This window comes from Tursiops truncatus, chromosome 10 (assembly GCF_011762595.2).
Source record: "Tursiops truncatus isolate mTurTru1 chromosome 10, mTurTru1.mat.Y, whole genome shotgun sequence".
Classification (NCBI taxonomy): Eukaryota; Metazoa; Chordata; class Mammalia; order Artiodactyla; family Delphinidae; genus Tursiops; species Tursiops truncatus.
This window is the reverse complement of record NC_047043.1, coordinates 16,426,884-16,454,114: the sequence shown is the minus strand read 5'-3', so window position 1 is coordinate 16,454,114 and position 27,231 is coordinate 16,426,884. Positions and strand designations below refer to the sequence as shown.

Genomic DNA, 27,231 nt, shown 5'->3' with positions numbered 1-27,231 from the left:
TTTTTGGCCACTCCACACAGCATGTGGGATCTTAGTTCCCCAACCACGGATCGAACCCGTGCCCCATGCAGTGGAAGCATGGAGTCTTAACCACTGGACCGCCAGGGAAGTCCCCAAAATAAAGCATTTTCATGAGAAGAGATCTACAGTAGCTTCAACAATATAAAAGACAGTGACTGTGGAAGTTGAACTATCTATTAGAATATAAATAACGAAGTAGTATTGGGTATGGTTTTTAGAAAAAGAATCAATAAAGAAAGAGAGGGAAGCAACTAAATGTCACATGCAAGGTTCCGTCTGAGTAAGCCACAGTCTGCTCTGTGCGGTGCCCACAGCTACAAGTATCTAACGAGGTGCGCGTTTTAGTCTCTAAATCTCTGTGCTTTCTGTGAGGGTGTTGTTTGTTACAGGCCACTGAGAGACTCAATTAATAGTGATCTTTTGCTGTCAGTAACCTACTAATGACATGAGCTCCTCCCCAAAAGCTTTACAAGGGCAGATGGAACCATAAGTGATTGACGGTACCTTTGACATGGAACACAAAAATTAAGGAAGAATACTGAGCTAACCCCATACACTTATGGCCTGACACATACAGAAGCAGCCCATTTTAAGGCATAAGTAATATTTAATGACATCAGCAGGAATGGCAGAGTAAAAACCTCTGAAAATCCTCTCCTACCTAAAAGGCAATGAGGACAGTGACAAAAATGGTCAGAATCAATTTTTTTCAGAACTCTGGAAATTAACTAAAGGCTTACAGCAATCTGACGAGTGTTTATTCCAGAAAAATGGAACAATCTTGGTAAGAACAGAAAGTTATGTGGCATTTTAAACTGGCCCTTTTCTCACCTCCCACTTCCCAGTTCTGTGGTAGCCTTGAAAACCAACAACCTTCAATCATGGTGAAAACCAGCAGTCTGGCAGCCACTGAAGGGGGCAGAAGAGGGTTGGAGCTCCTTCAAAGCCCCATTCCCAGAAAAACTGTCAGTATTTGCCCTGTGCAGTGGTTTCATGGAAGTCTCTACTCACATGGCTTTCTTATTTAACCTGACCTGGCACTCACCCAGTAGAAAAGCTTTTTTCCCAGGGGCATTTGTCAAAAATAATCATTGCAATTGCTTAACATCATGGCTGCCTGGGGCTGCAAATAACAGAGCAAATAATAAGCAAATCAAAAAGCATAAAAGGAAAAGCTAGGGAATGTGATGTCCAGAGGGGATTTTGAAACACACTGACACGTTCCTGGGAATCTAGAAGGCCATGTGCATGCACAAGGACGTGTGCATGTCCAGGCTGTGCACCTGTTCAGTGAAGACATGAGAAGGCCCTTAATTCTCACCTCTGGCTAAGTCTGAGGTTCTACACAAACAGGAAGTGCAGGTAAAGATGGAGGTACAGGCAACCTGAGCACTGAAGGATGCTCCAATATGAACAAAGGATTCCTCCACAAAGACAGACTTATTGTTTCCAGGTTTTAAGGAAATCTCTGTCCAATCATGAGCTGACTACTAAGCTAATTTGATAGAGACTTCACTGGCCACATATAACAAAGTAGACTTTACTGAATTAATTAAGAAAAGTCACTAAACAAACAACAACAACAATAACTCCTGTCAAGAGAAGACTATCTGATTTCCAGAGCTGCCACATTATATTTAAAAGTATATTAAAATAAATAAATAAAATAAAAAATAAATAAAAATAAAAAAACAAAAACAAACAAACAAACAAACAAAAACTATGTTGGGCTTCCCTGGTGGCGCAGTGGTTGAGAGTCTGCCTGCCGATGCAGGGGACACAGGTTCGTGCACCGGTCCGGGAAGATCCCACACACCGCGGAGCGGCTGGGCCCGTGAGCCATGGCCGCTGAGCCTGTGCTTCCGGAGCCTGTGCTCCGCAATGGGAGAGGCCACAACAGTGAGAGGCCTGCGTACCGCAGAAAAAAAAAAAAAGTATATTTAAATGTCTAGTTTTCAACAAAAAATTATAAAATGTGAAACACACACACACACACAAAAGCAATCGATAGACATTCCCAGCAAAAGCCCAGATTCTGAACATACTTGACAACGACTTTAAATCATCATTTTAAATATGTTCAAAGAAGTAAAGACAATCATGTTTAAAGAACTAAAGAAAAGCATGAGAATGATGTCTCACTGAATGAAGAATATCAATAATGAGACAAATTATGAAGGAGAACCAGATAGAAATTCTGGTATGAAAAGTAAAAGAACTGAAGTAAAAAATTCACTACAGGGGCTCAGCAGGAGACTTGAGCTGGTATAAGAAACAATCAGCAAACTTGAAGACAGGTCAATTGAGATTACTTGGTCTGAGGAACAGAAAAAAAAAAAAAATTAACAGCGCCTCAGAAATCTGTGGGACACCATCAAGCATACCAACATACATATAATATGAATTCCAGAAGGAAAGAAAAAGGCAGAAAAATATTTGAAGCCATAATGGCCCAAAACTCAGAAATCTGAAGAAAAACAATCTACGTAACCTAGAAGCTCTACAAACTCTAAGTAGGATAAACTTAAAGAGATCTATACCTAGCTATCTCATAAACCGCTGAAAGATAAAAACAGAATCCTGATAACAGCAAGAGACAAGCATCTCATCACGTGTAAGGGATCCTCAGTAAGATTAACAGTTGATATCTCATCAGAAATCAGAGGCCACAAGGCAGTGGAATGACATATGCAAAGTGCTGAAAGACTGTTAACCAAGAATTCTGTATCCAGAGAAGTCATCCTTCAAAAGTGAAGAAAAAGTTAAGCTATGCCCCGATAAACAAAAACTGAGAGAATACTTTTCTAGGAGACCTGTGTTAGAAATACTAAATGGAGTCCTTCAGGCTGAAATGAATTGACATTAACTCCAATCCACATGAAGAAATAAAGAGCACAGGTAAAGGTAACTACAAAGGTAACAGTATAAATGTGGTTTTTGTTTGTAGTTCTTGTTTTTATCTTATCTAACTTAAAAGACAACTGCATAAAGCACTAATTATGAATGTGCTGATAGGTGTACATTTTACAAAGATATACTTTGTTTGATAACATCAGCATAAAGAAGGGGAGAGGGAATTGAGCTATATATAGAGGCAAAACTTGTGTATCCTGTTACAAAGTTGATATTAACATAAACTAAACTGTTATAGATTAAGATACTAAGGTAACCACTAAAAAAATAATTTTAAAGATTATATATATGAATTAAAATGGCACATAGAGAATATCTATTTACCACAAAAGAAGGCTGTTGTGGGCTGAACTGTGTGTCACAGAAGACACATTGACGTCATCATCCCCAGAACTTGTGAAAATGAGCTTCTTTGGAAATATAGCGTCTTTGCAGATGTAATCAAGTTTAGACGAGGTCATACTGAATTAGGGTGGACTCCAATCCAGTGACTGGTGCCCTTATAAAGAAGAGGAAATTTAGTCGCAGAGAGAGGAGAATACCATGTTAGCACTGAAACAGAGATTGCAGTGATATGTCTACCAGCTAAGGAATGCCACAAATTACCAGCAACCACCAGACGCAGGGAGAGAGGAACGGGACAGATTCTCCCTCAGAGCCTCCCGAAGGAACCAACCCTGCCAACACTTTGATTTGGGACCTCTGGCCTCCCAAACTGTGAGGATAAATTTCTGTTATTTTAAGCCACCCAGTTTGTGGTACTTCGTTACAACCACCTTAGGAAACTAATACAAAGACAGTAATAGAGGAATAGAGGAAGAAGAAATAACAAGGATCTATTGAGGTGGAAAGACAAAGGCTTGGCTATATAGTAGCCAATTAATGAAAAGATTAATGTCTGAGATTTCAACTAATCAGCATTTAGGCAGACATTCCATATGACTGTATAATAAAAAATTGATGTAAAGTTTGCTTTTTACACATATTTTAACATGTAAATATGGAAGTTACTTCTTTGTTGCCAAATATTAGAGACACTCAAATCCACAATACTTTCTCTAGTCAAACAATGCTTTACAAGCAGCAAACTTTTCACAGTGTTTTTAAAAACACAGAAAAATGCATGCTACAAAAAGAGACAGAATAGTTTTTTTTCCACCTAAACTAATGAATAACTAGAGAACTTTCAATATTACTCTAAATAGTTTGACTTCTCTGGCCCACATGCAGCATCCTCTGATGCTAAAAATGATTCATTACACATACACTATTCATGCCCATTATAATCAATTTGATAGCTCTGTTCAACACATACAAATAAAGGTGTTCTTAATCATATAAAAATGCTTATGTTTCCAATTTAGGACACAATCATCATTTACTGTTAAAGGACATTAAAGAATTTTGGACTTAAAATTTGAAAGCTTAACATTTTTATGTGGATTATTTTTGTGGTAGACAAAGGAAGATGTGGGAAAAAGAACCAATACATATTGGATCTAGAAACAACAAACAATTTAGTATATTAAAAATAAACAGAAGCAAAGTAAGGAACTGCATTTTACTTGCTGAAAAATATGCAGAATGTCCCTCAAGTATTCTCTGAACCATTAACTTCACTACCAACCTTTCTGTTCTACACCATGAATCACGAGAAAATTCCATTACCCACCTGATATAAAATATGAAGATTTCATTTTACTAAGTGCTGAATTAGCAATGGCCTAGGGTAGCCTTTCATAGGCTATCAGAGCAAAGAATCAATACGGAAATGATCCTAGTACCAAAAGAAAAGTGTAAAGAAAAAACTACATTGAATGCCTTATGTGTTAGCCATGCTCTGTGCTTATGAAGGAAAGTCGAAGGCGGCTTTTCTCAGTGGTTTGAGCATAACTGACTTCCTAAATTAATGAGAAAGATAAAGTCCACGGATGGTGTATTGTGGAGTTTGAACTATACTAATTTCAACAGGTGACATGGAAGCCCTCTTAGCTACTCCTGTGAAATTAAGGATCCAGGGAAAACAGCAATGTGAAACGCCTTTTAAGATGCATATTAAACCATCACGTATCTAATGCCCTCCTTTAGAAACTGAAATGTACACTAGAATACTAAAAGATGAAACACGAATATTTTGTATGCCACAATCAAAATTTGTAAATTTCCAGCCTTCTAGTATCCTAGAATTGTAATTCTGAAATATTAAAGTGTTCTGCTTTATTGGGTTGGCCAAAAAGTGCCAAGTAAAAGTTTTTAAGTAAAAGTAGAAGACATTTTTCATTTTCACCAAGAACTTTATTGAACAATGTATTCACCCTTTTGTTCCACTGCCTTCTGCCATTTTTCAGGCAACTTCATAATTCCATCTTCCCAAAACTTTTTATCTTTTTGAGCAAAGAACTGTTCCAGGTGCCTTTTACAGTCTTCCAGGGAATTGAAATTTTTTCCATTAAGAGAATTTTGTAAAGACCTAAATAAGTGGAAATCTGAAGGTGCTGTGTCTGGTGAATATGGCAGATGAATCAGAACTTCCCAGCCAAGCTGTAACAGTTTTTGCCTGGCCATCAAAGAAACATGTGGTCTTGTGTTATCCTGATGGAAGGTTATGCGTTTTCTGTTGACTAATTCTGGACGCTTTTCGTCAAATGCTGCTTTCAGTTGGTCTAACTGGGAGCAGTACTTGTTGGAATTAATTGTTTGGCAGAAGGAGCTCATAATAGAGGACTCCCTTCCAATCCCACCATATACACAACACTACCCTCGTTGGATGAAGACCAGTCTTCGGTGTGGTTGGTGGTGGTGCATTTTGCTTGTCCCATGATCTCTTCCGTTGCACATTATTGTACAGTATCCACTTTTCATCGCCCATCACAATTTGTTTTAAAAACAGAACGTTTTCATTACGTTTAAGTAGCGAATCGCATGCAGAAATACGGTCAAGAAGGTTTTTTTCGCTTAACTTACGTGGAACCAAAACATCAAAGCGATTCACATAACCAAGCTGGTGCAAATGATTTCCACCGCTTGATTTGGATATTTTTGAGTATGTCGGCTATCTCCCACATGGTATAACACTGATTGTTCTCAACTGATGTCTTGATTTGATCGCTATCAACTTCAACTGGTCTACCCGACTGTGGAGCAACAACCAGCAAGAAATCTCCAGCATGAAACTTTGCAAACCACTTTTGACACATTCAATCAGTCATAACACCTTCTCCATACATTGCACAAATCTTTTTTTGCGTTTTGATTTCATTTTCACCTTTCTTGAAATAATAAAGCACAATATGCCGAAAATGTTGCTTTTTTTCTTTCATCCTCAATATTAAAATGGCTACACAAAAATTCACCAATTTTGGACTGCCCTGGTGGCGCAGTGGTTAAGAATCCGGCTGCCAATGCAGGGGACACGGGTCTGAGCCCTGGTCTGGGAAGATCCCACATGCTGAGGAGCAACTAAGCCCGTGCGCCACAACTACTGAGCCTGCACTCTAGAGCCCGTGAGCCACAACTACTGAGCCTGCGTGCCACAACTGCTGAAGCCCATGCACCTAGAGACCATGCTCTGCAACAAGAGAAGCCACCACAATGAGAAGCCTGTGCACCGCAACGAAGAATAGACCCCGCTCGCTGCAACTAGAGTAAGCCCGCAGGCAGCAACGAAGACCCAATGCAGCCAAAATATAAACAAATTTTTAAAAATTCACCAATTTTGATGTCTTTTTTTAATGCACGCTGATATGACAGCTGTCACATACAATCTAACAAAATTGTTTAGGATGAAGTTAAAGAAAACTAAGTGCTACTAGAGCCAAGTTTTTTTCTTACAGAAAAAACTAAATGAACCTTTTGGCCAACCCAATATATATATATATACACACACACACGCATGTGCACACACACACAGACACAGACACACACACAGACACAGACATGGTTCCAGATGTTTGACTATGACACCAGTTTCTTTATAAAGCATTTGCTGAGGCCTCTTTACTTATCATCTTGACCCGTATTTTATCCCTATGTCCCTACATTCTTTTTGTTTCAGGAAATGATCATCTCTTTTGGCAATGAATATCGGTATGTCTCTGGATTTCACTGGTAAAAAACTTAGGCCAATAGCAAGAGATAAAATGATGATATTAGTGATTGCAAAGTTCAGATAGTTTTTATCACAAAGTGGATTAAATCGTATTATGATAACCAAAGCCAATTTGACTACTTATATTCCTCTGCTGGATCTAGACTCCCAACCATGCTATCTGGTAATTCAGAAATTGTAACTGAGGGCAGCAGGGAGGCCCACAAGGTGGGTCTCTGTATAAATTATTGCTGGCCATATAAACAGAATCTTAAAACAAGGCATTTTCCATTGTTCTCCCCCAAAAGACAGAGAAACCCAATATTTTCAACATGAGAAACTTTCATGCACAAAATAGTTCATTTTCCCCCGAAAACATACCTGAGATGATAAGCAAAAAATAAAATTCCTGATGAAACTGATGAGTCTGTGGCTGTGAGGACAGCAACAAAGAGTTATTTGTTGAGATCAAGTCTATCTATTTAAGAGCTCATTTCTTTTTTGGGTCCTCTGGCCTGCATGTTACCCTGAGGCTTAATCACCCAGACAGAACGTTACAAACTGAAGCTCAGTAGTCATAAGCAAGAAGCTATGGAAGTTTTTCTGAGGAGCTGTTGGATTCAAGAAAAGCTGAGGCTTCTTGGGCAGGGCTGGGGTTAGGAGCTGAAGCCTGAAGAGGGAACAAGTGAGGATCACAGGATGGAAAGGGGTGAGATACAAGTAGGCGCAGAGGTGCAAATGTTTTGGTAGAAGGGCCAGACTGAAGCTTTGCTGGTGCTCAGATCCGGATCCCTCCAAGGAGGAGCAGAGGTGGAATGTGGGGTAGAGCCCACAATCATGCTTATGTGGAGGAGCATTTAAATTTCATGGTTTGTCACAAGGAGTCAAGTCATTTGGCACATAGGGCTGGGGCATAACCCCCATTCCATTCCAGGGGGGCTGCCCTCAGCTCTCATAATTAGGCCTGATAAGCTTTTTATTAAGTATATGAATCCTTTTAATATTTGATGGTTTCCTCCCCCTAAATTTTCAGATAGGCACAAGCTTTGGTCTCCAGTTTTAGAGGTTTCACTGACCTCTTGAAATCTATTCACAAATGCCAGGTTAAGAATGAAATAAAGTGCTGATGATTCTAATCAGTAAGAAATGGGGTACCAACAGTCACACAAACCACACTGACAAGTTGCAAAAGCTATAGTACGTGGATGGCAGAAATAAAGGATTTTTCCTTTCCATTTCATTGCTCAAAACGAATCACTGAGCATGTCCTTCTATTCACCAAAAGGGTGAAATAGTTTGTATACAACAGCACAAAATCTATTTGCATATTTTTCTATTATTCTGGAAAGTATAACCCTTAAGGAAAAAAAAAAGTTTAAAGACACATGTGAACTGTTGACTTCAATTTGGAAATTCTGTATTGCTCTGATGAAACATAAGCACAGCAGGTATTGTGTTTGCTATTATTTTGAAACTATGAGGCATTTTTCAGAAGTCTGCCAAGACAAACATACTATTAATGTTCATAAATTACCATGCAGCAAAAGTCCTTGACATATATCTACTGTCTTACCAGATAAATTAATTTTGCTAAATGTACTATTAGATTGGAACATAAGGTCATTTAAATAGAAGTAAATATACAAAAATCAAGGGTAGCAGGAAACTGACTTGTAGTGACTAAAAGATTTCTCAACCAAAAACAGACGGAACATTTAAAATACCACTATGATTAACCTTACACAATGTAACACATATAAGTAACAGAAATATACTAAATATAAATCTTTAAAGAACTTATACATTTTAATTCAAGCTGAATAAAATGTAGCATATCAATGTGAATATGAGTGTCAATATTCTCAGCAATATTTTACAGAGTAATAGAAATTTTAAAATAACCAATTTGCTTTATTTATAATTTGAATGTAGGAACAGTCCTTAATAACAAGCATTTGCACTCCAAATGAATCAACTTGCCCTCTCTGTTCCAGGCTGTAAGTGATGCACTAAAATTCTGATATGACTTTAAGACACACAGGCATTTTCAAGGAAGATAACAGTTATTTTAAATTATTCACAACACAAGGAGAACCAGAATAGCTTAGATAAATAAAATCCACAGATAATTCCCATATCCCTTTCTGGTCAACAGCTTTAATATCTTTTCCCTACCAGCCAACCCATAAAATGAAAAACAAGACAAATTGCCTGATTTTAATTTCTCCTCCTTGACCATCCACTGCTGACTTCTCTGATGGAGACTATAAAAAGCAGTGAAAGCTAAGAAGCAGGAAGAAGAAGAAAGAAGCTAAAAGCCTAGATAATCTACAAACTCAATAATCATATAATGAGCTCATTTGCTCTAGGTGGTCCTAAAGATACTATCTGTCACTACAGTATCTTAGCAGAGCAAATAATAAAGCATATCCCTTAGATGGATTCTCCTCCACCATCTAGTAATTCTGCACAGAAGTGTGACTCATAAGTGAGAAACACATATGACAACCATCCACAAACTCTTCCAAAACTAGATGCTCAGCCCAGATATGAAGGTACCTCAGTATGTATAAGACATGCAGTCAAAGAACAGCTAAACTTAGAGCCAGCACATCATTCCATGCACATTTATTAAGTGCATGTCATCACAGGCACTGAAATGCAAAGACAAACAATACAGCCTCTTCCTACAGATGGTAACAGTTTTGTTGAATTTACGTGTAAATAAGTAATGATGCACCATGATGAGTGCCCACAGAGATAGGCTGGACAGTGTCTGACAGAGCATGGAAGGAATCTAGGAAATACCTGAGCTGGCTTTATGGAAGATTCAGTATAGCAGAGAGCATTTTAGAGTCAGACAAGATTAGAAACCCATTCAGCTGCTAATTAGTTATGTAATTTGGCCAATTATTAAAGCTTTCTAAGACTTGGCTTCTCAATAAATAAAATAAGGATAATGTTATCTATATAGCTAGCTTATTGTAAGAAGGAAAAGAGATAATGTGTGTATAGCAAGTAGTATGGTTTCTAGAAACTAATAAATGCCCAATAAATTGTACTGATGTTATTATGATTATTATTAGGCAGTGTTGAATAATGTTACCAGTGTCTTCTGGTGCCCAGGTACCAGTAGCCATTGCATCACTGTCACTGGCCACATCACACCTGGCTGGGTTCATATGTGTTATGTTCAGTCTGAATTAATACCTTAGCTGTGGGCTACCTACAACTCAGAGGGAAAAATTAAGCAATGTAGTTTCAAGAGTAATCAAATTCACAAGCTGCTCCACCTAGAAGGTCAGAGTTCATTAAACAGGAATACGCCAGTGTTATTATCTTAGCGACATCAACAGGAAAGCAAACATAGAGGGAAAATACCTCTTATGTGCCACTATAGGGGCAATATATTAGTCAACATATATATTAGTCAACATATGTATTTCCATTAAGAACCCGTTTTTTTAACAGAAAAGTCCAAACGGACATTTTGGCCAACCCAATAGTAGCAAATATTAGTGTATCTGATTAACTCAATACTAACAACTGTCATCATGTGGTAAGTATGAAACGGGAAAAAGTTAAAGTAAAAATAGCAGGAGTATAAAATGGTTAAAAAAAATATAGGCTACACAGGAGGCCTCATACGGGTAGCAAAGGGAAGAGCAAACAGGGATGTAGTGGAGGAAGCGTCTTAAGGACCCCGTATGTCATGATAAAGAGCTTATCTTTATTCTATGGGTAATGAAGAGGTATTACAGACCTAAGATGAGGTAAAACATTTTTTAATCTACTGTTTTATCTATTGTTTCTGCCTCATATCCAAATTTAATAAGTATTACATAAGCTTATAATTATGTTTCTTCAATTCCAGGGTGTTTTCCCACCATATATATATGGTATACATATATATAGATATGTTTGAGATATCTTTGACACTTATGTCATCATTTAAAATGAATCCCATATGGTTTTTTAGGGCAGTGACAAGTTAAAAATAGGGTTTGTAGGTATTCCAATTAGATACTTGACTTTGCCTGTTAGGGATTAAGAATTCTCCCTCCTTTCCTTTTATTCATTACACATTTATTCAATATCTACTATATAAAGTGCCACACATAATGTTAGACTCTCAATTAAAAGTTAGATGTGCATCCTACGTTAAGTGTGATATCTTCTGTCCCTTGGAAAATCTAATAAAATGTATTTTCAACAGACCTATTTTTCCACACCATACGCTTAAATAATGATAGAAACGTTGGTATTTTCCTTTAAATGATTTCCCCTTTAAACTGTGCAATTAAAAAAAAACTGGTAAAAGAGTTTAAGAGAAAAATCTCAAGAGTCAGGTGAATGTGAAGTGAACATAACCAAGAGGAAGGAAAACAGCCCCGTGAAGTGCTCGATAATTAAAGTCTGTAGCGTGAAGCATCTTCCAGAAACACAAGGAGGCTGGGTCCTACCAATACAATTCGCCAGAAACCCTCACCGTAAGTGTATTAAACCATCAGAGCACGTTTTCAAGAGTGGCTTCCTTCTATCCTGGCAGTTAAAAAAAAATCATCACCTGTCATTCACTGGTGTTATTTTTCCCCCCGTTTTCAGCTTTTCCCTCTTCTTTTTTTTTTCTCATTGATGAATTTTCTTCAGCACTTTAGGTAAGTCAAGTAACTTCTTCAGAGCAGTCTCAGCTTAGTGAGAGGAAAATGGGGAAATACAATGCATTGTGGGTGCGGGGTTAGGCTCCATGGGCTTGGCTCTCTTCCCTAATGTCCTTTTTCACACTTGGAAGCCAGTGATGCCTGTGGAGCTCAGATACCTTTTCTGTTACAGAAGGATGTGTTTGTAGGACACTGCGAGCTTGAAGCTCTGCCACTCAGAGAAGGATGAGAACCACCACCAAGGTGTGCAGGTCTTGTCAAAGTGACAGAGGAAGACTTGAAAAGCTCTTGCTTCCAGATACTTGGGTTTTCTCGTTCTAGCACATCTTTGTTTGTTTGTCTCCTTTGCTTCTGTTTCCTCTGGCCTGCTCTCTCCTTTGCTGTGGAACCACAGGATGGAATTACTCCCTGCATATCAAGTGGAGGGGAATGGGTGGCTTTCTTTGGGACAAACTCTCACACTTGAAGCTCATTTACTTTGTCATCTTGTGCTGCCTCTTCTGGCCAGACGACTTCAAAGTTCAAGATGGTAGAGTGGGCTCTACAATTTATTTCATGAAAAAGGCTCTTCCTTCATTCATCTTTTATTCATTCATTTATTGAGCCACTAGTGGGTGGGGTAGATCAACACATAGACGTGACAAGGTCCTCGCCTCATGAAAATGAGAATGTAGGAGGGAAGGCCAACATTATAGATATCTTAAAGCAAGAATTTTTTTTTTTTTTTTTTTGCGGTACACGGGCCTCTCACTGTTGTGGCCTCTCCCACTGCGTAGCACAGGCTCCGGACGCACAGGCTCAGTGGCCATGGCTCACGGGCCCAGCCACTCCGCGGCATGTGGGATCCTCCCGGACCGGGGCACGAACCCGTGTCCCCTGCATTGTCAGGCGGACTCTCAACCACTGTACCACCAGGGAAGCCCAAAAAAGCAAGAATTTTTAAAAGGTAATTTTATGACAATTGTAACTTGCTATCACTCTAAGTACAATCTATGAACTAAACACCTGTGTTCTTCCAGGTAAAGCGTAAAGCTACATTTACCGTCCTCTGTTGATTTTTAGCAGCTCTTCTGGAGCATCTATTCGGAGATCAACAACTCTAGCACTATTTTAGATGCTGAGCATGAGGGTTTGCTATAAACGCGACACTGGTTTCTGCAACTTGCAATTAATTAAAGGGTTGAGTTTATTCCAAGAGATATTAGGTTTCTCATCACAGAGCCAATACGTGATTTTTTTCCCCTTGTGTTTACTCCCCACCTGAACTGCTCTGACTGTAGCCCCACCTGAACTGCTCTGACTCTAGCTACTAACGTTCTCTTGAAATTTGATAAGATTTTTTAAATCCAAAGAAACTGGGGTGTTACCAGCTGTATATTGGCAGGGCTTACTTCTCTTCCTACCCACCATATATGCAGCACATCTCCTGATCTTCATGATGGACGCCTCACATTTACTGCAACCATAGCAAGACTGCTATAGCTCTTAGCAGACTTGATTTTTACAGAGAATCACTGGCTTTTTCAAGTGCCACGTCAAAGGGTTAAGTAAAAACTGACATGCCTGTGGCTCACTTTTAAATAGCAAATCATAATAGTCACACACTGTCCAAAGTACCAAAGTTAACATATAAATCACACACCTTTACTAAAAAGATCTGGTTGGGAAAATGTGAATAACAAAATTGAAATCGCGAAATTTCTTCATTAGATATTTATAATTAACGATCAGATTGCGATCCACTCTGTTTTCAGAATTTCTAAAATAGGTTGCTGAGAGCAAGGTGGCTTTTCAACAACAACCTCAACAAGTATAGGCCTCAAATCAAATCAACAGAAATAATCTTTGAATATTCATTCACCTTGAATTTCAGCCACTACACTTGCTAACTTTTAGAATTCTGAAATGTCATTTTTCTGTACAACTGATAAAAACATAAGTGAGTTGTTTCTGTACTTTGCACATGACTCTCCAACAGCACTTATTAGATTTCTTATTCTTAACTATGGACCTAACAGCATAATCTTATTTCTCAAATAATAATCATGGATCCCAGCATGTACTTTTTCATTTACATGGTTGCTCCCTTGTCCATATTCTTTGCTCATATTTACTGTATCTTTTGTCATCAAGTACCACAGTTACTTGTACACACGTCCATTTTCCTAGTTTAATAGTAAGCTACTTGAGGGTAGGCACTCTGTTCATCCATGGAAGGTATAAAAACAAAACCAGGGATCTTGCATTATCGTAACTCCTTTTTTCACAGCGACCACAAGAGAATCAAGTGGAAGACTACAAAGCTCTACGTCTCCTGGATTTCATTTTTCCCCTAACTATTGCCAGACAAAAGAATCAAATTTAAAACATCCTTAAACTCCACTGCACAGCATCCTCACTGGTAGGGCTAACAGCAGTTCAGATAATGCAATGTTCACAGTTGGTTGCAAAATCAATGCAACGTGGTAGCAGTCCTGAAATACACAAGGGTTACAGACAGAGGAACTGAGGCAAACTTATGCATTGGAAAACTGAAGGGCTGTAAGGAAGAAACAAAGAACTGGGACAAGATGGCAAATACTGGAAAATCTAGGCAACATTAATTAATGGTGAGGAAGCAGAAACAAGATGTGAAGACTGACAAAGAAGGGACTTGAAATTCCCGATTCATTCTTGGTAACGTGGGACCACACAAAAAAAATGTGAAAGTGATTTTAAATGACACTCATGTGATGGCGCTGAGGCTGCCACGTTGTCTGGATTGGTTCGTCTCTGTGTCAGCACGGAAATGGGGCGCTTTTCCTTACCTCCAGATGCTCTAAAATATAGGGCGGATTTGTCATGCCAAGCCTCAGCATTGCTCCCTCCGGAATCACTTCAACCAGCTTCCACAGCAGTGCGGGCAGACTGGTGCCAATGTCTCTGCCATAAGCCCCTGTGTCTTCACTGGTCAACCATATTTCACAAACACCCTCTGTGAATCAAAGGAGATAATTAACAAATCTGTTGCAGAGCCGTTTCCTTCATCATACAGCTGCTCACTCTTTTTAATGCAGTATTTCTCAACACCGATATGCAGGCAGCCCGGGTATTCAATTGCAGAGAAAAAGCAGCTTATCCCATGGTGGCACTGGGTCATTAAGTTCATTTTATGAACACCAGAGAGTTACAACAATGCTGTAAATTACCAGTGCGTCCTATGGAGTGATTAACATTCACAGCCAATCAGTTCAACCATGCTTCCTCCAAAGCACTTTGATCAAGACTAAAGCTTTAGTCCCATCACAGACAATACCTAGTTTATTGAATAGCAAAAGCCCCGGAACTGAAACAGTCACTCCACGAAATAGGTACTATCAGCAGTGAACTCACTCATCAGTCTGTCACCGACCCAAGGAAAATGTCAAGTGCTGTTAAAGTTTGACTCACAAATTATTAATTATGAGGTACCCATTTCTCCTGTAGTAACCATGCTAATTTGTTTTCTTAATTCAATTAAGAACAGAGTGCATTATATGGCTGCATTCAAAGAAGTTGGCTACTGTATCCACTAAGCATCTGTGTTGAAAAAGCTGTTTACTAAAAATAGAACAGGTTGCATCCTATTTTCCATCAATCAGACTTTATAAAAATGTATCTATGTTTCCATGTTGTTGTTGTTATAAAGAATCCTGACTTCCAATAGTACCGGCCTGCAATAACATTCTACCAGAAATTGAAAGGAAATACTTCTGGATCACCTAGTATTACTTAAAATAAATAAAGCAGAGTTAGCAAGCGCCACCCAAGTTTTCAGGGCACACAGAATCTTTCTGAAGGCATATTCACCTAAAGGATTAGCCTGTTTTAAAAGGCCAAATGATTCACAAGGCTAAAATAAACAGTGAAATGGGCCTGTGAAATTTGTTCATGCTAACGTGATTTGTTGCTTCTGAAGAACCTCAACACACACACAAGGCACACAAAGACAGCCTGAACCAAAAGTAGAAGTTTCTAGGAAGAGTCTTAAAATTAAAATTTTAAATTGTCTTTAGTTGACAGAACAGAATAATTTCAAAAATACATCTAAATATTCCTAGCCAAGAGAGACAACAAATAGAACACACAGCTTCTATGTGAATGTGAACTTAAAACTTACAGAACAAAGAAGCAAAAAGGAAAGATCTTCACTCTCTTTAACATGTTCCACAGAGGTGGAAAAATGTATCAATACATGAAGCTAACATCTCCAGTCACTATTCCTTCCTTTAGAAGAAGAGATATATTTACTTTATCAACAAACTAGCCAACCTCCATAAAAACATGTTCCCTTTTCCCCACTTTACTATCTTTCTGAGACAAGCACGTCCTCACCCACACCCAGACAGCATGGAAAATACAAGGATAGAAATAAAATGAGTTTCCCAAAATTAAAGAACAGGAGACATCAAAAAACAGCTCCATTTTAAAAGTTAGAGATGTTTTTAGTATTTGAAAATCAATAATGTTATGACTATATATGGGCTTTCTTCATTTAAATATGTAGTTTCAGAAATTAATAAACCTTTGCTTAGTTTTAATCATTTAATAAAAAGTTTTATCCTCAAAGTAAATAATCTGGCATGTCCACAGGCTACCTTTGTAGCTCTGTAGTTTTATAAATATTCTCTGTACATGGAGTAAATATTTTTCTACTGAAAAAAACTGGTTGCAATTAGTGGTATTATCTGTATTTTAATATTACATATGCCATCAGACACTGGACTCATACAACCTTTTTTAAAAAAATCTTATCACAAAATCCACTCCAGGAAAGAGATGGCTAAGTGACAACATAAATGGATTTTAAAACACTCTGAAAGAGGTTATAAAAACAGGACATTATCCATGATTTTCCAGTTACTGGCATCTGAGCAACACAATATGAATATTTTTAAATGAACAGAATAATTTTAATTTATAATTTTTCCATCCAAATGGTTCCATGTTACGCCTTATGTAGAGAGAGCGAGTTCCTGGAACAGTGCCTTGCTGTTGCTAGATGAATATAGAAGGGGAAAAATCGCTATGAATAGGAATGGGAATAACAGCCATGCAGAAAACAGCATCCAGCTCTTCAAGCTGCATAGGTGGGGACCAACAGCCCCCTGGTGGGCTGAAGCTTCAAATTAAATCACATGAAGAGGAAGCAGCTGTAACACTACATCAGCAACAACAGGAATAATGGTCTTGATGTCTCCAAGATCAAGGCTGCTAAAATGCTCTCTATAATAGCAACCTGGTTTAAAACACAATGAAATAAGAAAACATGTGCAAAATGTGAAATCCTTGGACTTGCGAAGAACTGTGCCTTGCCAGTTCAATCCAAAAATCTGTCAAAGATGATTTTGCTCTTAACGTGAGAAAGTTCAGGTTTGTAAGGTTATATTTCAAGCGTTCATTCTAATGAGAGCTGATCCCTCCCACAGTTAGGCCACAGAAAGCCGTTTCATAGTAAAGGTGAAGCTCAGTGTGGAATCCCGAAGTCCTGTGATTATTCATAGTGCAAGCAGTGCCTGTCAGGTCAGCTTGCATATGAATTCACCAGGGAAACCGAAGGCTGCCGTCTGTAATCACTAATGGATACTGGGACACACAGGCATGCTTTGAGCTGCACTCTTAATTGGCTATACTTATGGACAGAAGCGCTTGCCTAAACAGCTTCATTCCTTAAGGACTCCAGTTATGAGCTACATTCCTTTGCACATTCATTTCTTTATTCATCCATCAAACATTTATTAAGCCCTTACCTACTATGTGCCCTGCAGCTCTTCCAGCTCATGACAGATACGGATTCATCATTAAACTTCTGAGATCTAAGACTGGCTATTACTCAGGCGCCGGTGAGGGGACACTTGACAGACATCCTGGGAACTTCATATACATCCCTATCAGTGGTGACGTGGAGGCGGATGGGTACTGGAGAACACAGCCTTAGAAACCAAGATCAAGGGCGAACTGAACTGGCTTGACGTGGGTATGATGTCAACCCCAATGAGATAGACCCCCATCTACACTGTAACATGGATTTTGACTAATACATGTCAGAAAAACAAACACATGAAAATAAAAAAGAGAAGCAGGCAGGAAGAATTGAGATAAGAGAAGTGAATGCCCAGTAAAAACTCCCATGCCTGTAATAAATACATGCAAAAAAAGGAGGTGGGGGGGATTCAGGAGACAGGAGTGAGGTGGGGGGGGGTTCAGGAGACAGGAGTGAGGTGGGGGGGATTCAGGAGACAGGAGTAAGGTGGGGGGGGATTCAGGAGACAGGAGTGAGGCTTTTTTTAAACATCCGAGGAGGAACCTTACTTTTTCCTAAAACTGTTCATCTACCTGACTTCTGTTCATGTTCCTTAAATTATTCAGTGTATCTGACTTTTCTAATGAACGTTAGGTTCATAAGATCATCTGTCATCCTTTTGTTGTGTTAATTTTGGTTGAAAAAAAAGCAAACACTAGGAAGAAATGAAATACATCTTAAAAAGGAAAACGCTTCAAAAAGTTAAGTTACTGGAATCCATTATCATTTTACCCAAGTAATTACAGATCAGCCTACAGTTCTAACACTACTTTTCCCTGAATAGAGACCAGCTACAACAGCTGCATTCTGATCTCTGCTTCATAGTAATGTGAGATGACAGAGGATGGAAAACATAAAGAAGACATAAAAGGTTAATAATAAAAGAAAGATCATATTCTCAGTAAAATAGTCTCACAACAAAGAAAATCCTTTCTGAAAAACCAAACTTTGCCAAAACTCAAGTTCAAAAGATTATGACTCACTATAACTCTTCCTGTGTATGAGCTTCATTGTAACAAATTAAAATATGGGTGAAGATTGATTTTATCTGGTCAGAGAAGTGATATTTCTCTGGTAGCTTTTGCTTTATCACTGGGGAAAATTTCCATCATAATAAATTGTTTTAATTATTCCATATGAGTAGAGTCTCTAAAAATAGAGATTATAAAAATATAAAACTGTTAACAGTGATTAATTGGATCAATAGTTAAAAAACACTAGATGGTAAGAAAATCTACATCAATTAAACATAATTATTTAAAAAATCACCTCATGTGCAGAAAAGGGAATCCTCCTACCCTGTTGGTGGGAATGTAAACTGGTACAGCCACTATGGAAAACAGAATGAAGGTTTCTCAAAAAACTAAAAATAGAGTTGCCATATGTCCCAGCAATCCCACTCCTGGATGTATATCCAGAGAAAACTATAATTCGAAGATACATGCACCCCTATGTTCATAGCAGCACTATTTACAATAGCCAAGATGTGGAAGCAATCTAAATGTTTGACAGATAAATGGATAAGATGTGGTACATACACATACATGATGGAATATTACTCAGTCATGAAAAAAGAGCTAAATAATGCCATTTGCAGCAGCATGGATGGACCCAGAGATTATCATACTAAGTGAAGTAAGTCAGACAGAAAGACAAATACCATATGATATCATTTATATGTGAAATCTAAAATATGACACAAATGAGCTTATTTACAAAACAAAACAGACTCACAGACAGAGAGAACAAACTTATGGTTACCAAAGGGGCAAGGCAGTGGGGAGGGATAAAATAGGAGTTTGGGATTAGCAGAATCAAACTACTATATATAAAATAGATAAACAACCAGGTCTTACTGTATAGCACAGGGAACTATATTCAATATCCCACAATAAACCATAATGGAAAAGAATATGAAAAAAGAATACACTCTCACACATATATATATATAACCGAATTACTTTGCTATATACCAGAAACTAACGTAACACTGTAAACCAACTATACTTCAATTAAAAAAAAAAATCACCTCGAAGTCTGCTATATCTTTCTTCCTCAGAAGATGTGTTCTCTCTCTTCCTCTATCTTGTGCTCTCCACTACTAGCCTTGCCTTTCCCTCCTCCCACAATTCCATCCCCTAGTCTTTCACCACCATCCATCCCAGCCTTCATTATCCATTTTCTTCTATAGCCAATAAAGAATATGAATTATACATTATCTGTAATGTTTATTTAATATGCATTACATTCTCTGCTCTTAATTCCCCATTCTCTCTTTTAAGGGTCACAGTGTATATTAACTAGATTTTTATGGGCTCTTTCTTCTCAAAAAATAATCTTAGACAATTCACAAATGAATATGACCCTCTGTTTAAGCATTTGAAAGGTCATGGAAATTTCTTCAATGGCAATGTTTCTAAGTAATAATATACACAGGCAGCCTTCTACCTATTTAGCTTATTCATTTAATAGTGAATTAGACAATATAACTCCTTTGGTCCCTTCTGATCCTGTTATTAGATACTCAATGGTCTTATGTTTCCCATTTAGATAAAAAAGGACTTAAATAACTATTTTATTAAAGATAGCATCACAGCAGATCCAGTCAAGGCTATCTTTTATAGAATAATGATCTATCACTGATAAATACCCAATTAATAGGCCACCATAGAAGACAGTTATTAATTAGGTAATCTTCAATTATATCATGTTTATACTACTTTTTTAAACTTTTGAAAAAAGTTTATTAGTGACCTGAAGGGTTTTCTTTTCCTCTTAATATTTTTTATTTTTTTAATTAATTAATTTATTTTTGGCTGCATTGGGTCTTCGTTGCTGCGCACGGGCTTTCTCTAGTTGCGGTGAGCAGGGGCTACTCTTCGTTGCGCTGTGCAGGCTTCTCATTGTGGTGATTTCTCTTGTTGAGGAGCACAGGCTCTAGGTGCATGGGCTTCAGTAGCTGTGGCACGTGGGCTTCAGCAGTTGTGGCTCGTGGGCTCCAGAGCACAGGCTCAGTAGTTGTGCACACGGGCTTAGTTGCTCCACAGTATGTGGGATCTTTCCGGACCAGGGCTTGAACCTGTGTCCCCTGCATTAGTAGGCGGATTCGTAACCACTGTGCCCCCAGGGAAGCCCCCCGCCTTTTTATTTGAACAGTGCTAAATTTCAAGAAAAGTTTCAAGAGTAGTACAACGAATCCCTGTACCTCTTTCACCTAAACCCAGGAGTAATATTTTGTCACATTTGTGAGCACTCTCTCCACATCCACAAATACAAGTTTGTTTGTTTTTTTTTCCTGAACCATCTGAGAATTAGTTGCAGACATTAGGGCACTTTACCTCCAAATATGTTAGCATATAGCTTCTAAGATCAAAAACATTCTCCCTTACATTCTCACAACACAACCACTACTGCAGGCAAACCTAACACTGGACGACACCATAGTCAGAACTCTATGCTTTGTCATTTGCTGTTCCCTCTGTCTAAAATGCCTTTCACTCTTCTTGCATAATGAATACCTCTTCCAGGAAACTTTCCTGACCAACCAGACTAATTCAGATGCTCCTCTCCTGTGCTTCCAAGCATCTTGTACAAAATTCTGTAATACAATGTGTTATAATTATTGGTTTAATTGTGTCGCCTGATAGGATGCAAGCATCTTCTGGGCAGAGATGCAAAAATCTTCCTAATACACATATGCCTAGGACCTATTATAGTGCTTAGCACATAGGAAGCACTCAATAAACTTTGGTTCCATGAATCAATTTAATAAGATTGCGTTTAGTAAAAATGACTAATTAAGTTTAATTTAGCTAACATTTGACAAGCACCTCTTCCTTGGCCCCACAAAGGTATATATAAACATACATGTATGCACACGCATACACACACACACACGGAGTGTACACAGCAGTGTACAACGTTCTGCATTAGGCAATAAGGAAATATCAAAATGAATTTTCTTTGGAAAATATGAAAATGTAGCTTGAATGTTGCAATGTTTGTTGCATAGTATCTTAACTTCTAAGCAATCTTACTCAAAGTTCCTTATTACCCTATAGTGATCATTGGATAGCATGGCAAGTGAATAAAAACTATCTTTTACTTAGAAGTAAGACTTTCCGCTTACACGTAAGTTCAGATGGACCAATTACCCATAAATCAATTAAATTTAAAATGATTTTTTTTAGTGCTTGAATAATAAGAGTTAACAAAGAGACAGTATTTCCAGAGCATCCTGACATCTGTGATTACAGTCATACTCAGAAAAACTGTTGTTGGCATAAATTGATAATGTTGCTGCTAAATAAAAACAACCTGTATTTCTTTTTGAAGGTCATAATCACATAAAAATTGTTTATTTCCATACTTCCTTAAGAATTTGGAAACAATGGAAAGCTAAAAGCAAATTAAACACCACAAAATGATGACACGCTTTCTGAAAACAAGGTATCTGACTCCCCAGGCTCCAAAATCTGCAATACGCCTCAATGCAACAGATTAAGTTTATCCTCTTAATACCAGTGTGTTCTACTCCATATACGCGTTTTTTAAACACTCCTAGAGAGAATACAGACGGCTGCATCTGTGAAAGGACTCTCTGGTATTTCAGTAGGATGTGGGGAGAGATGTTACCTTATTATTAAAAGAAAGCACAAGAGGCTCAACTCCCAGCAGTCCAAATAGTACACATATATAAAAGGATATGAAAGGATACATACCTGTAATGCAGTACCTGTTCTCAGAAAAGACTAATATGAGCTGATCATGTTGATGGACAGAAATTTATCTAGATTCCATGACAAACTTAAAGAGCTACAGAATAGTTTAAAGGGTAAAGAAAATTTTAAAAGCCAAAAGATTCTGTGTTATTTTGGCCACTGAACTCAACTACAGAATGAAGAACAAATAGAACTTAAATATTTACAAGAACAGAATATTTTTATGATTAACGTTTTCTGGTCCTAAAGGTCTTCCTCAAAAGTGAATTCCAGGCATACACAGTGTCTCTGCACACGGCCTGCACCATCTTAGTTGAGTGATCTGTGAGGAGCTTCAGCTCACATACCAAGCTCAGGTGTCGGCTCAGCCGTTTCACAAGCATCTCTGCTCTGAAGGGCCAGGGGCAAGGCCTCTGCACAGGGCCCGCTATGAGAAAATGAAACAGACTAAGCACAAAGGAAAAACAGGTGGATAGGCTAGGTGTGAAGTGACATTGCCAGATTTATGTCCTTTCCAGATGAAATGTGGATCCTCTAGCAACAGGAGTAATGGAAGATTTCCCTAAATCTGCCCTTAAGATTCCCCTTGATTGATCTGTGAGTATGGAACATTTCAAAACTGAAGAGTGTGAAGAGAGAGGACCTTCAAGATGGTAGAGACGTAAGACGTGGAGATCAGCTTGCTCCCCACAAATACATCAAACATACATCTACATTGGAATAACTAAGAAGACCTACTGAACGCTGGCAGAAGACCTCAGACTTGCCAAAAGTTGTGTGGCGGACATGGTCTTGGTCAGGCCTGAGCCTCTGAGGTGAGAGAGCCGAGTTCAGGACATTGGAGACACCCCCCCCCCCGGCCACATGTAATATCAATCAGCAAGAGCTCTCCCAGAGATCTCCAACTCAATGCTAAGATCCAGATAAACTCAACAACCAGCAAGCTACAGTGCTGGACACCACGTGCCAAACAACGAGCAAGACAGGAACACAACCCCACCCATTAGCAGAGAGGCTGCCTAAAATCATAATAAGGCCACAGACACCCCAAAACACACCACCGGATGTGGACCTGTCTGCCAGAAAGGCAAGATCCACCCTTATCCACCAAAACACAGGCACCAGTCCCCTCCACCAGGAAGCCTACACAACCCACTGAACCAACCTTATCACTGTGGGCAGACACCAAAAACAACGGGAACTACGAACCTGCAGCCCGTGAAAAGGAGACCCCAAACACAGTAAGTTAAGCAAAATGAGAAGACAGAGGAACACACAACAGATGAAGGAGCAACGGAAAAACCCAACAGACCAAACAAATGAAGAGGAAATAGGCAGTCTACCTGAAAAAGAATTCAGAGTAATGATAGTAAAGATGATCCAAAATCTTGGAAACAGAATGGAGAAAATACAAGAAACGTTTAACAAGGACCTAGAAGAACTACAGAGCAAACAAACAATGATGAACAACACAATAAATGAAATTAAAAATACTCTAGAAGTGATCATTGGCAGAATAACTGAGGCAGAAGAATGGATAAGTGACCTGGAAGATAAAATAATGGAAATAACTACCGCAGAGCAGAATAAAGAAAAAAGAATGAAAAGAATTGAAGACAGTCTCAGAGACCTCTGGGACAACATTAAATGCACAAACATTCTAATTATAGGGATCCCAGAAGAAGAGAAAAAGAAAGGGACTGAGAAAATATATGAAGAGATTATAGTTGAAAACTTCCCTAATATGGGAAAGGAAACAGTCAATCAAGTCCAGGAAGCACAGAGAGTCCTACAGAGGATAAATCCAAGGAGAAACACGCCAAGACACATATTAATCAAACTATCAAAAATTAAATACAAAGAAAAAATATTAAAAGCAGCAAGGGAAAAGCAACAAATAACACACAAGGGAATCCCCATAATGTTAACAGCTGATCTTTCAGCAGAAACTCTGCAAGCCAGAAGGGACTGGCAGGACATATTTAAAGTGATGAAAGGGAAAAACCTACAACCAATATTACTCTACCCAGCAAGGATCTCATTCAGATTCGAGGGAGAAATTAAAACCTTTACAGACAGCAAAAGCTAAGAAAATTCAGCACCACCAAACCAGCTTTTCAACAAATGCTAAAGGAACTTCTCTAGGCAGGAAACACAAGAGAAGGAAAACACCTACAATAACAAACCCCAAACAATTAAGAAAATGGGAATAGGAACATACATATTGATAATTACCTTAAATGTAAATGGATTAAATGCTCCAACCAAAAGAGAGAGACTGGCTGAATGGATAAAAAAACAAGACCTGTATATACGCTGTCTACAAGAGACCCACTTCAAACCAAGGGACACACACAGATCAAAAGTGAGGGGATGGAAAAAGATATTCCATGCAAATGGAAACCAAAATAAAGCTGGAGTAGCAATTCTCATATCAGACAAAACAGACTTCAAAATAAACACTATTACATGAGACAAAAGAGGACACTATATAATGATCAAGGTATCAAACCAAGAAGATGTAACAATTGTAAATATTTATGCACCCAACATAGGAGAACCTCAATACATAAGGCAAATGCTAACAACCATAAAAGGTGAAATCTACAGTAACACAATCATAGTAAGGGACTTTAACACCCCATTTTCAACAATGGATAGATGAACCAAAATCAAAATAAATAAGGAAACACAGGCTTTAAATGACACATTAAACAAGATGTATTTAATTGATATTTATAGGACATTCCATCCAAAAACAAGAGAATAAACTTTCTTCTCAAGTGCTCATAGAACAGTCTCCAGGATATATCATATCTTGGGTCACAAATCAAGCCTCGGTAAATTTAAGAAAATTGAAATCATATCAAGTATCTTTTCCAACCACAATGCTATATGAGACTAGATATCAATTACAGAAAAAAAACTGTAAAAAACAAAACATATGGAGGCTAAACTATACGCTACTAAATAACCAAGTGGTCACTGAAGAAATTGAAGAGGAAATCCAAAAATACCTAGAAACAAATGACAATGAAAACATGACAGCCCAAAACCTATAGGATGCAGCAAAAGCAGTTCTAAGAGGGAAGTTCATAGCAATACAATCCTACCTCAAGAAACAAGAAACATCTCAAATAAACAACCTAACCTAAAGCAATTAGGGAAAGAAGAACCAAAAAACACCAAAGTTAGCAGAAGGAAAGAAATCATAAAGATCAGATCTGAAATAAATGAAGAAGAAATGAAGGAAACAATAGCAAAGATCAATAAAACTAAAAGCTGGTGCTTTGAGAAGATAAAATTGATAAAGCATTAGCCAGACTTATCAAGAAAAAAAGGGAGAAGACTCAAATCAATAGAATTAGAAATGAAAAAGGAGAAGTAGCAGCTGACACTGCATAAATACAAAGGATCATGAGAGATTACTACAAGCAACTATATGCCAATAAAATGGACAACATGGAAGAAATGGACAAATTCTTAGAAAAGCACAACCTTCCAAGACTGAACCAGGAAGAAACAGAAATATAAACAGACCAGTCACAAGCACTGAAATTGAAACTGTGATTAAAAATCTTCCAACAAACAAAAGCCGAGGACCAGAGGGCTTCACAGGCAACTTCACAGGCAAATTCTATCAAACATTTAGAGAAGAGCTAACACCTATCCTTCTCAAACTCTTCCAAAATATAGCAGAGGGAGGAACATTTCCAAACTCATTCTATGAGGCCACGATCACCCTGATACCAGAACCAGAAAGAGATGTCACAAACAAAGAAAACTACAGGCCAATATTACTGATGAACATAGATCTGAAACTCCTCTACAAAATACTAGCAAACCGAATCCAACAACATATTAAAAGGATCATACAACATGAGCAAGTGGGGTTTATCCCAGGAATGCAAGGATTCTTCAATATACGCAAATCAATCAATGTGATACACCATATTAACAAATTGAAGGAGGAAAACCATATGGTAATCTCAAGAGATGCAGAAAAAGCTTTAGACAAAATTCAACATCCATTTATGATAAAAACTCTCTAGAAAATAGGCATAGTGGGAACTTACCTCAACATAATAAAGGCCATATATGACAAACCCACAGCCAACATCATTCTCACTGGTGAAAAATTGAAACCATTCCCACTAAGATCAGGAACAAGACCAGGTTGCCCACTCTCACTGCTATTATTCACATAGTTTTGGAAGTTTCACCACAGCAATCAGAGAAGAAAAGGAACTAAAAGGAATCCAAATTAGAAAAAAAGAAGTAAAACTGTCACTGTTTGCAGATGACATGATACTATACATAGAGAATCCTAAAGATGCTACCAGAAAACTACTAGAGCTAGTCAAGAATCTGGTAAAGCAGCAGGATACAAAGTTAATGCACAGAAATCTCTTGCATTCCTATACACTAATGATGAAAAATCTGAAAGAGAAATTAAGGAAACACTCCCATTTACCAGTGCAACAAAAAGAATTAAAATACCTAGGAAAAACCCTACCTAAGATGACAAAAGCCCTGTATGCAGAAAACTGTAAGACACTGATGAAAGAAATTAAAGATGTTATAAAAAGGCGGAGAGATACACCACGTTCCTGGATTGGAAAAATCAACATTGTGAGAATGACTATACTACCCAAAGCAATCTAAAGATTCAGTGCAATCCCCATCAAACTACCACTGGCAGTTTTTACAGAACTAGATCAAAAAATTTCACAATGTGTATGGATACAAAAGACCCTGAATAGCCAAAGCAATCTTGAGCAAGAAAAATAGAACTGGAGGAATCAGGCTGCCTGACTTCAGACTATATTACAAAACTACAGTAATTAAGACAGTATGGTACTGGCACAAAAACAGAAATATAGATCAATGGAACAGGATAGAAAGCCCAGAGATAAACCCACATACATAGGGTCACCATATCTTTGATAAAGGAGACAAGAATATACAATGGAGAAAAGACAGCCTCTTCAAAAAGTGGTTGTGGGG

The 27,231-nt window shown here is 38.1% G+C and overlaps 1 protein-coding gene across 7 annotated transcripts in view; it reads right to left on the bottom strand.

The window, feature by feature from the left end:
* CDKAL1 (CDKAL1 threonylcarbamoyladenosine tRNA methylthiotransferase) overlaps positions 1-27,231 on the bottom strand; it is a 652,719-nt gene that overhangs the window by 254,049 nt on the left and 371,439 nt on the right. For all 7 annotated transcript variants that reach the window (XM_033863886.2, XM_019945111.3, XM_033863888.2 and 4 more), the window contains one exon: positions 14,490-14,656. In XM_033863886.2, coding sequence (XP_033719777.1) covers positions 14,490-14,656 — 167 coding nt within the window. The remainder of the gene's footprint in view (positions 1-14,489; positions 14,657-27,231) is intronic.